The sequence below is a fragment of the Mesoplodon bidens genome, assembly GCF_964165515.1.
Source record: "Mesoplodon bidens genome assembly, chromosome: 2".
Lineage (NCBI taxonomy): Eukaryota > Metazoa > Chordata > Mammalia > Artiodactyla > Ziphiidae > Mesoplodon > Mesoplodon bidens.
The window spans coordinates 25515006-25527375 of record NC_138177.1 but is presented as its reverse complement, the minus strand read 5'-3'; the positions used below and the strand labels follow the sequence as shown (position 1 = coordinate 25527375).

Genomic DNA, 12370 nt, shown 5'->3' with positions numbered 1-12370 from the left:
TGCTGGGAATGTAAACTGGTACAACCATTATGGAGAAGAGTATGAAGGTTCCTTAAAAAACTAAAAATAGAGCTGCCATACGATCCAGCAACTGCACTCCTGGGCATATATCCAGAGAAAACCATATTTCAAAAAGATACATGCACCCCAATGTTCATTGCAGCACTATTTCGAATAGCCAAGACAATGGAAGCAACCTAAATATTCATCGAAAGAGCAATGGATAAAGATGTGGTACACAGATACAATGGAATATACTCAGCCATAAAAAAGAATAATATAATGCCATTTGCAGCAACATGGATGGACCTAGAGATTATACTCAGTGAAGTAAGCTAAAGACAAATATCATATGATATTGCTTACATGTTGAATCTAAAAAGGAAAAATGATACAAATGAACTTACTTACAAAAAGATTCATAGGCTTAGAAAACAAATTTATGGTTATCAAAGGGGAAAGGTGGTGGGGAGGGATAAATTAGGAGTTTGGGATTAACATATACATGCTACTATACATAAAATTGATAATTAACAAGGATCTACTGTATAGCACAGGGAACTCTACTCAATACTCTGTAATAACCTATATGGGAAAAGAATCTGAAGAAGAGTAGACATGTATAACTAAATCAGTTTTCTGTATACTTGAAACTAACACAATGTTGTAAATCAACTATATTCCAACATAAAATAAAAATTAAAGAAGCAGCTGTGGTATATATATATGCATAGGACTACTACTCAGCCACAGAAAAGAACACAATTCTGCCATGTGCAGCAACGTGGATGGACCTGGAGGGCACTATGCTTAGTGAAGAAGCCAGACAGAGAGAGATCAATACTGCATGACATCGCTTATATGTGGATCTAAAAAAACAAACTAGTGAATATAGCATAAAAGAAGCAAACTCACACATATAAAGAACAAACCAGTGGCTACCAGTGGGAGAGGTGCAATATAGGGGTGGGGGAGTGGGAGGTACAAAGTACTGGGTGTAAGACAGGATCAAGAATGTGTTGTACACCATGGAGAATATAGCCAATATTCTGTAGTATCTGTAAGTGGATCTTTAAGTCTTTAAAATTGCATAAAAATCAAAAATTTAAAAATATAAAAATACATATACATCCCCTTAAAAAAACCCCAAATCCTGAGATTAGAATCCTGTGATTCCAAATCCTGAGATTCTAAATCTCAACAAGCTTTCTGTGAAGCATGATAAACTGATTCTGAATTGTATGTGGAAAAGCAAAAAGTCAAGAATAACCATAGTATTCCAAAAGAACAAAGTCAAGTAAATATGATCAAAATATCGTGTTTAACGTATCACATGGGCACCAAAAAAACAAGCAGGTCGATAGAACAGAAGATATCAGAAAGACTCATGCATAAAATGAAACATGATATGATACAGGTGGCGCTACATATGGGGAAAAATTGATTATTCAATAAATTATGCTGAGACAACTGATTATCCACATGTGAAAAAAACGGAACTGAATCTCTTCCTCACATCATACATAAGTCAATTCCAGGTGGAATAAGAACTTGGAACTATAGAAGAAAATAAATATATCTTCATGGCCTTCAAGTAGAAGGGAAATCTTAAATAAGACCAAAAAACCCCACAACCATGATGGAAAAGATACATGTACTGAACTAAAAATAAAAACTTCTGTTCATTAAAATACACCATAAAGAGAGTAAAAAAACGCAAGGCACAAACTGCAAATAGGTATCTGCACACAATTAAAACAATCAATAAAAACATATATTATAAACTTCCATAAACCAATAAAGATGAAAAACAACCCAATGGAGAAATGGGGAAAAGACATTGCTGAGTTAAAAAAAAAATACAAGAAATATACACAATATGTTATATAAAAGTTCAAGCAGAATTAAATACACCATTTAAATATGTATTTATCATAAAATTATTCCTAAAACAAAGGAAATAACACAAAATTCAGAACAGTGGTTCTCTTAAGAGGGAGGATGAAATCAGGGGGAAATACAGGCGTTCAATGACAACAGCAATGTGCTATTTCTTCAGCTGACTGATCAGCAGGAGCACTGCTGATCATTAATATTCTTTCCACCTTAAGTGAATGTTATGATGTTTTTGTGTGTGTATGAAGCTTCATTTTAAAAGCTGATAGACCTTTTGTACAGGAAGCTGAAAGCAGTTTCTAAGGCTTTGCTCCTTTTAAAGCAGAGCTTCTCTCTCAAAAATCATTAGTGAAATAGATAGAAGTAGAGTTCCTCTGGGGAAGTCTGGGAGAATGAGATAGGCCCAAACCTCCTAACCGCTCCCCACTCCAACACACACATACAGAACCTGCACTCCCCCTCAGAGGAACATACGGGCTGGGGGGGGGAAGTTTGTATCAAAATCTCCTCCAATCTTGAAATTCTTCGATATTATGTGCTAAACCATAATGCCCATGAAGCCTTCGCTTGATTTCACTTGTAGGTACTTCTTAAAAGGCCAGATAGCACAGGAGCATTTGAAACATCTACATGCACATTCTTTAACTTCTAATCAAATTGTAACCACATCAAATTGTAATTGTTTCAGTGTGTTACTGTATGAAACACGGTCTTTTCCTAAATATCAGCTTGATTACACTAGCCTGGGCTTTTTTAGTTATTATGTCAACATAGCTGTCACTCTAATACACTCATTTGTCTTATTTAATTGGCACATTTCTCAGGGTTATCAAATTGGCAATTTAAGACACGCTTAAATTGGTGAGCTCCAAGGCTCTTAGGTTTCCTGAATGAGAAACATTGTGCTCAGTTTTAATGAATCTGAAAAAAAACTCAAGAAAACATTCCTGGAGTGCTTAATAGGTTTGTTTCTAAGAACCACACTTTCTCTACAAATTGTGAAATTTTTTTTTCTAGTTCTGTGAAAGATGCCATTGGTAGTTTGATAGGGATTGCACTGAATCTGTAGATTGCTTTGGGTAGTATAGTCATTTTCACAACGTTGATTCTTCCAATCCAAGAACATGGTATATCTCTCCATCTGTTTGTATCATCCTTAATTTCTTTCATCAGTGTCTTATAGTTTACTGCATACAGGTCTTTTGTCTCCTTAGGTAGGTTTATTCCTAGGTATTTTATTCTTTTTGTTCCAATGGTAAATGGGAGGATGCTCAACATCACTAACCATTAGAGAAATGCAAATCAAAACTATAACGAGGGCTTCCCTGGTGGCGCAGTGGTTCAGAGTCCGCCTGCCGATGCAGGGGACACGGGTTCGTGCCCCGGTCTGGGAAGATCCCACATGCCGCGGAGCGGCTAGGCCTCTGAGCCATGGCCGCTGAGCCTGTGCGTCCGGAGCCTGTGCTCCACAACGGGAGAGGCCACAACAGTGAGAGGCCTGCATACCGCAAAAAAAAAAAAAAAAAAAAAAAAAAAACTATAACGAGGTATCACCTCACACCAGTCAGAATGGCCATCATCAAAAAATCTACAAACAGTAAATGCTGGAGAGGGTGTGGCGAAAAGGGAACCCTCTTGCACTGCTGGTGGGAATGTAAACTGATACAGCCACTATGGAGAACAGTATGGAGGTTCCTTAAAAAAGTAAAAATGGAACTACCGTACGACCCAGCAATCCCACTCCTGGGCATATACCCTGAGAAAACCATAATTCAAAAAGAGTCATGTACCACAATGTTCATTGCAGCTCTATTTACAATAGCCAGGACATGGAAGCAACCTAAGTGTCCATCGACAGATGAATGGATAAAGAAGATGTGGCACATATATACAATGGAATATTACTCAGCCATAAAAAGAAATGAAATTATTTGTAGTGAGGTGGATGGACCTAGAGTCTGTCATATAGAGTGAAGTAAGTCAGAAAGAGAAAAACAAATACCATATGCTAACACATATATATGGAAGCTAAAAAAAAGAAAAAAAGGTTCTGAAGAACCTAGCAGGACAGGAATAAAGACGCAGATGTAGAGAATGGAATTCAGGACATGGGGAGGGGGAAGGGTAAGCTGGGATGAAGTGAGAGAGTGGCATGGACATATATACACTACCAAATGTAAAATAGATAGCTAGTGGGAAGCAGCCCCATAGCACAGGGAGATCAGCTCGGTGCTTTGTGACCGCCTAGAGGGCTGGGATAGGGAGGGAGGGAGGGAGACACAAGAGGGAGGATATATGGGGTATATGTATATGTATAGCTGATTCACTTTGTTATAAAGCAGAAACTAACACACCATTGTAAAGCAATTATACCCCAATACAGATGTTAGGAAAAAAAGAACCACACTTTCTGTTAATCAGTTAATTTGGAAAGACTGTAAAAATAAGCCTTTAAAAATGATTTTTAAAAAATTTAATCAGAAACAAAATAAACAGTAAAGGGACATTCTCACAAATGAGTGTCTGGCACATAGGGATTCCAATGCACTCATGAGATGAACAAACCAGAAAAAGAACTTAAGTAAAATTGTGAAATTAATTCTCCAGGTAAGTTCCTATTTTTGGTTTTTACCACTACCTATTTTGTCAAATAACCTCAGACAATGTAACACTTGAGATTAGCTAGGTTCACACCTCAAAGTTACAACAGAATTTTTATTCTATAGTTTTTTTTCATTCAAAGCTACAAACTTACTAAAAAAAAATTGCCTTAAACTCCTTGTTCCAAGGCCTACAGCCCTGATCCCAGGCAAACAAAAAAGGACTAGTACAGGGGCTTCCCTGGTGGCGCAGTAGTTGAGAGTCCGCCTGCTGATGCAGGGGACATGGGTTTGTGCCCTGGTCCGGGAGGATCCCACATGCCGCGGAGCGGCTGAGCCCGTGAGCCATGGCCGCTGAGCCTGCGCGTCCAGAGCCTGCGCTCCGCAACGGGAGAGGCCACAACAGTGAGAGGCCGGCATACCACAAAAAAAAAAAAAAAAAAAAAAAAAAACGACTAGTACATATTTTTCACTAAGACTGGAAAAAACTCAAAGGACATAACCAAAAATGAGTTTAAAATATTCTCTGCATTTATAAAGAACAATATTATAAGTATTACAAAACAGCTGCTTGTTATGGCAGATTTGGAAAACTTATTTCTAATTTCAAACCCTTCTACCAGCTAATTGCCTATATTTTTAAGAAAAAAAACCTGACATTTTGAATAAAACTTAAAAAGCAAACCTATTATCATGATTTTCATTTTAATCAAATAAGAAACTGGTTAAAATCTAGTTTCTAGAAAAGAGTACAAGAGCTTAGACATACACAGTCACATCCTTTGATTGCAAAATACTTAAAACAGAAACCCGTTTTCCTCATCTGAAAAATTAATTCATAGCTGTTTTGCTGTTTAACATTCTGTTATTTTTGAAGTATCAACTTTTTATCCCTTAATTTTGAATGGATATTCCTGTGAATGGCCCTAAATCTAGGTAACCTGATACCTGTTAAAACACCTACCTATGCACCTGGCCAGTAAAAGCCGCTGATCTTCAAGCCAAAGGATATAAGCAGAAAAAAGAAGAAAATAAAAACACAATCTCCATAAAGGGAAAAGGATATTATCCTTTCATTCTATATAATTTTTAAGTTTTTAAAGATTACATACACCATCTACCACGTCTATGAAGATTCTCCAACAGTAATTTAGGTTATTCTTCCCCCCAATCAATGTTTTATGTGTCTGTTTAAAGCAGCATCTTAACCAGGTACGCATATATTCAATGCCTATATTCTACCCCATTACTTTATACTTACTTGCAGCCTGACAATGAAACCGAAATCCTCGTGGAATTTCACCTGTAATACAAAATATTTTATTGAGAGAAGCAGAAATCTGGAAGCTCTCTGGTTGTGCTACAGTAATATTTCACAGGATAACCAAATCATAACATAGGTACTTGTTACTGCTATGTGAAATTACAGAAGATTAAACCCTCCTAAGGGAGTTTTTTCCTAACCAAAGGTATTATGACTATCAAATAATCTTGGTATATTGTCTAAGCTACTTTAAAAAGCAAGTTATCCCTCAGAGAGAAAGAAATACTAGGTAAAGAAAATTTGTGCTTAAGGAATCTTAGCCAGGGGTCCACGAAGAGGCCACAGGGATTCATGGGGCCCTTGATATAGCAAGGTATTTACGTATTTCTCGGAGGAAAAAAGTCTCCAAATTCTATTTTTTAATGTTTTACACCCGTACAGAAAAAAGTAGTTTTTTGAAATGTCCTAAGCAGCAACTCTCCTAAGTGTAAGTAGGAAAATTTTTCTTGTTATCTCAAAACAAGGAAAAGTACTGGACTGTCCTAATGAACTTTAGTGCAACTGATAAAACTGAAGATGAAATTCTTCTTTTCCCAACCTCTTCTCCTTTACTCTTCTCCCTACACGTTCTTCCCACTTACCTTTAAAGGTATAGTGCTCCCTTAACTACCATCTACCAACTTGGGAATTGAATCAAATCCTATGTCTTAATTACTAATTGCTTTTGATGGGGTGGAGTAGTAGGAAGAAAAAATAGTGAGAATACCCGAGAGCCTATTAAATACTAGGCTATTTCCATACCTTCTCATGTATTCCTTAGAACAGGCCTCCTAGGCATTATCCCCAACCTATAGACGAGCTAATAGGCTCAGAAAGGATAAGTACTTTGCTCAAGGTTATAAGGCAATAGCAAGTTAAAAACTAGTGACTGTGGAGGTGAAGGATGGGGTAAAGAAAGAAAAGAGCAAAGGTATAAGAAGCTTTCAGGAAATTCTAAGATGTAAGACCACAAATAAGCAAACAGCAGTCTTCACATTTTTCAAGCATTCTATCCACCCAACTCTAATGCTTACTTGAGGTTAAAAGACTAAACCAAAGGGCTTCCCCGGTGGCTTGGTGGTTGAGAGTCCGCCTGCCGATGCAGGGGACGCGGGTTCGTGCCCCGGTCCGGGAAAATCCCACATGCCGCGGAGTGGCTAGGCCCGTGAGCCATGGCCGCTGAGCCTGTGCGTCCAGAGCCTGTGCCCCGCAACGGGAGAGGCCACAGCAGTGAGAGGCCCGCGTACCGCAAAAAAAAAAAAAAAAAAAAAAAAAAAGACTAAACCAAAAACTCTGTGTCAACACTTAGTTCTAAAGTTTTTCATCCAATTACTATGAAGTCCTGTGTTACATTTTAAGAACTTACCTACACAACAGCTTTTAATAAAAATACTATTATCAAATAAGGTCAATATAAAAAACATAACTTTTAAAGATCTAGCATCTACTCTAATTGGCCACTTACCAGGATTTATAAAGCTGTGGAAATCTGCCATAATACCTTCTTGGAGAGAGTATTTAACACAGCCTATTTCACAAGGGAGGAAGCGCTGTTCACAGTGAGGAGGTAGCTCGCCATGGCTAAAAATGTTCAAAAAATAAAAAATGCCTCCAAGGAGAGCTTAAAAAATAATAATAAAAAAGACAACATGAATAGATGAGCATTTCGCATTTACCCCTTTGACAAAACCAAAAGTTTTAGAACCTTTCTCCTTGTGTTCCTATATCCCTAAATGAGCTGGAAAAGAGAAAATAAATCAGCTATACCAGGTAAATTAATGTTTTTATAATCACACTTATCAAGGATTAAAGTAATAACCACTCTTTGCATGAAGTAACAAAATTATTCAAACTTGCAGCCAGCTCTACGTAATTAGCTGTACATAAGCCCTGAATCTCAGGAATGACTTAAGAAAAGCTGTGACCCATACTCAAAAAATATAAGGGCTAGGGAAATAAAACCAAGTACAATCAGTGTAGAAAAACTCTATGGACAATTCAGTTCACTCTTTACTTTTTACCAATATACACAAGACCACTTACAAATTCTCTAAAGGAAGAAAGAAATGTGAGAATGTAAGGAGGTCTTATTTACCAGGATTGGCCACACTTAAGACTGCTGAAGATTAAATTTTTAACAAAGAACACATTTAACAAAAAACAGCCGGAAGGAATAGCAAGGACTCTGATTAGCTGTGTTTTTATCTAGGCTAGCTCAATTTATCTTTACCTTTATAACAAGTGTATGTAAGTGTCTAGCTATAAACACTTAAATCCAAAAAAGTATGTTTAATAACATATGAAGTGGTAGAAAACAAGAGACCAGATTTTTGCAAAAAAAAAAAAAAAAATCTCCAGTGTTACTTCAACGAAAGCACATTACCCGATCTTTTACAACTTTAGTGCCATCATGTTCAAACACCTGTAGTCAATTACTTTGAAATGCAGAATCAAAATGAACAGAACACGTTTACTGATCATAGTATAGTATAGTATCATAGTATTTTAAACACCCAAATTTATCTAAGCATACATTTTAGTATTACTCTACCTTGATCACTTTTTAGAGACAAGCCTGACATATCCAGGGGTGAAACATTCTGCTTTGGTACAAGCATGCCTGGACTCCTCAGTGGGGTGGAAACAGGTTTCTAAAGAAAAAGGTAATCATTGACCACATACTTAAACTCTCGCTGGGCACTTTTACCATATATTTAAATTTAGCAAAATAGCTACAAAACAACCCACAGATTACTTTGGTAACCTCTCCAGGCCAATAAACCCAATGAGTATATAAATAAATAATCGTCAATAAAACCAACACCCAAAGGCAGACAATGGCAAAAATCTATAAATATTTTGTATCAAAAGGCTGAGTGGTAAATAACCACTCCAATTACTGCTGAAAGCCATTTGCCCACTACTGATAATCTAAACTAATCCTACTGGGTCACACAGTCCAGTGGCCAAAAAAATATCATTTCCCAGGACTTCCCTGGTGGTGCGGTGGTTAAGAATCCACCTGCCAATGCAGGGGACACGGGTTTGAGCCCTAGTCCGGGAAGACCCCACATGCCGCGGAGCAACTAAGCCCTTGCGCCACCACTACTGCAGCCCGCGTGCCTAGAGCCCGTGCTCCGCAACAAGAGAAGCCACTGCAATGGGAAGCCTGCGCACCACAACAAAGAGTAGGCTCCGCTCACCGCAACTAGAGAAAGCCCGCACACAGCAACAAAGACCCAATGCAGCCAATAAATAAATAAATAAATTTATTTTTAAAAAAATCATTTCCCAAAGTACTCTAATATTATTTGTTCTTCACTCAAAGTAAAAACCAGACTGTGCTGACTCCAAGTCTCAATGACTTATACATACAACATGGCTTTCATTTTGAGGGGAGATGTCTTAAGACACTGTAGTGAGAAGAAAAAAAAAATTATGGCTCACAAGTACAAATTCAACTGATAAGAGCTTCTACTCAAACATAAAGCCACAAAATAAAAATCTCTCAAACCTAAAACAAGCAAAACTCTCTCGAATTTCAATCCAATATTAACAGTTTATAATAAGAATAGAATTTTTGCTATGTAAGAATGGGAAGGTGGCTTCCCCGGTGGCGCAGTGGTTGAGGGTCCGCCTGCCGATGCAGGGGACGCGGGTTCGTGCCCCGGTCTGGGAGGATCCCACATGCCGCGGAACGGCTGGGCCCGTGAGCCATGGCCGCTGAGCCTGCGCGTCCGGAGCCTGTGCTCCGCAACGGGAGAGGCCACAGCGGCGAGAGGCCCGCGTACCGCAAAAAAAAAAAAAAAGGGAAGAATTCAGAGGGAGGGGGGAAATTCCACAATTACCTTGCCTTTTCTTGATATGAATCAGCAACAAATTTTATTTAGTGCTTTAACATCCTGCTACACAGAAATTAACCCAAATAAACTTTATACAACTCTTATTCACCAACATCCACAAATCTTGTTATCTCCATACTTTAAACACAGGAACTGGCCTCGTTCCAGGTGTCATTCAAAAAGAGAGAGGGGACCAAACTACTTGCAAACATTTGAAAAGGGGTTCTTAAATCATAAAGGAGTTAAAAGAGACCCTTAGAGGTCATCTAGTACAAACCCTAAATATCAACGCTCCCTTTGCTGATCACGATCTACTGGGTGCAGGTTTCCTAATGGGATTTTCCCTGGCCTTCATCATCAAATGATACCAAGGTGTGCCCTAGTACCGGAGCCTAATAGGTTTTTTTTTTTTTTTTTTTTGCGGTACGCGGGCCTCTCGCCGCTGTGGCCTCTCCCGTTGCGGAGCACAGGCTCCGGACGCGCAGGCTCAGCGGCCATGGCTCACGGGCCCAGCCACTCCGCGGCATGTGGGATCTTCCCGGATCGGGGCACGAACCCGTGTCCCCTGCATCGGCAGGCGGACTCTCAACCACTGCACCACCAGGGAAGCGCCTGCTAGTTTTTAGCAGGCATTCTCTGACATGAGTAAAAAAATGAAAAACTTCTTTGCACTCACCCAAGTCACCCAGTCGTCTACCACTGACATTCACCCATTCACTCATCCAGCATTTACTGAGCATGCCTATGTGCCAGGCAGGTGACTGCTCTTCTCTGGCTAAATTTACCTGATTCTCCGAAGGCCCAGAGTTCTTCCCCTGGGCAGCCCTCCACTTTCGAGCCATTTCTGCATATTTCTTCTTTTCTTCCTCCCTCAGGAGCTTGAGGAGATAGAAGGGGGAGACAAGCAGCAGCAGTGAGGACCTACTGCCCGGGGCCCCGCCTGTAGATGCCTGCACATTCCAGGGAGACGGAAGCGGCGACGGTTGCCCTGAGCCGCGGACGGGCGGGGGTGGGGGGGTGGGGGGTGTCTCTCCCCCTCCAGCAGGGGCCCAGGGGGTCACTGGCCTCCTCGAGTCTTGTTTCCCTCCCATTTGCTCAACTGCCCGACCCCGGGCTCACTGGCCTCCAGCCTTACCGCCCAGTCATTGGAACAATAGGGGATGGCATCAGTGACGCGAGCCACAGGAAGGCCTCTCCGCCGTAGTTCGGGGATCTTCTCCTGCACGAAGAAATAGTAGGGGTTGCGACTGGCCCTGCGGTTAGCCATGGTGAGCGCGGTACAGGCCTCGAAGCGGGCCAGAGACAATACCACCCTCAGCCGCCCTCGTCCGGCTCACGCTCTGAGTAACCGAGGCGGACGCCTGCGCGCGCAGGTCCGCAGCTCTCAGCCAATCAGGGCATTGGCCTCGCCAGGAGAAAAACAGCCCGAGACGGTAAGATTCCCCCTCTTGCGGCCGTGGGGGCGGGTAGCGGGGGGAGACATCACAGGTGAGGAGTATTCTGATAGTCTGGGATGAGTCGTTGGCGGAGGTATTATCACATGGAAGCAATTTCAGTGTATTATTGCGTAACATCCATCAAAATAGGTAGAGAGAAAGAGGACCAGCAAGTGCTTCAGTTTCTTCTGTTTTACAACTGTAAGGGGCCAAATCCGTGCTGAGAATTGTGAAAGGTATTGGGTGGGGGGAACAGAGTGAGGAACACGACTAAAGATCTTTTCCCTCAAGAAGTTTACAATCTAAGGGTGAGGGAGGCGGGTAAGATGACGAAAACCACCAGTATGATTTGATTTGGTTTTTCCCCATTCTTAAATGACATTATTGTTTCAAAGAACATGGTTTTTAAAAACGCAGTTTTTCTTAAGTGTTTGGAAGGAAACATACAGTAAGAGGCTGAGATTTTAAATAATGTCTTTGAATAAAGTTTTATAGATTTCCTCATAAAGGTCTGGTTTCTTTATTTTTTGGTTGTTTTATTCCTAGAATATATTTGGAACTATTATATGTATTTCTTTTTTCCATTATGTTTTCTAATTAGTTAATGCTGATGTGTAGAGAAGGTATTGATTTGAGTGTTAATCTTGTGTATTTAGTCACCCTGCTGAACTCTCAAATTGGTTCAAATAGTGCCAATCGATTTTCTTGGATTTTCTAGTAATATGTGCTTCCCACAGAAATTCCTATCTGTGTTCAGTTTATTGAGTATGTGTATACATGTTGTATGTATATGTTTTAAAATCAAAAACAGGAGTTGAAATTTTATTAAATGCTTTTTGTTCATCTTTTCAGACGACCATATGGTTTTATCCTTTAATTGGTTAGCTCAATAAATGATATTGCTAGATTTTTCTAATGTTAAAGCATCCTACCATTCCTATTACTATAACCTCTTCTTGATCATGCTTGGCATTGCTTATTTTTTAAAGCATACTTAATGTGGGATTTTTGCTTCCTTGATTGAAGTGATATTAAATTACAGATTTTTTTCATGATATCCTTACAAAATATTGGTATCAGCGTTGTAATAGCCTCATAAAATGAACTGCTATCTTTTTCTCTGTTCACTTTGAACAACAGATGGAATTATCTATTCCTGGACAGTTTGGTAGAACTTCACTAGTAAAACTCTTTGATCATAGTATATCTTTGGAGGGTGGGGTTGACCTTTGATTACCATTTCAATACTTTATATGGTTATTAGCCTTTTCAGGTTTCCTACCTTTCCTTCAA

General features: G+C 39.7%; 1 protein-coding gene across 3 annotated transcripts in view; it reads right to left on the bottom strand.

The window, feature by feature from the left end:
- MAEL (maelstrom spermatogenic transposon silencer) overlaps window positions 1-10908 on the bottom strand; it is a gene marked incomplete at both ends in the record, with an annotated part of 38429 nt that extends 27521 nt beyond the window's left edge. The window contains 5 exons of one of the 3 annotated variants that reach the window (XM_081225039.1): window positions 5758-5799; window positions 7265-7420; window positions 8351-8450; window positions 10427-10519; window positions 10765-10908. In XM_081225039.1, the coding sequence (XP_081081165.1) occupies window positions 5758-5799; window positions 7265-7420; window positions 8351-8450; window positions 10427-10519; window positions 10765-10908 (535 nt within the window). The remainder of the gene's footprint in view (window positions 1-5757; window positions 5800-7264; window positions 7421-8350; window positions 8451-10426; window positions 10520-10764) is intronic. The other 2 variants (XM_081225040.1, XM_081225041.1) reach the window with 2 other exon arrangements.
- Between the last annotated feature and the right edge of the window lie 1462 nt (window positions 10909-12370).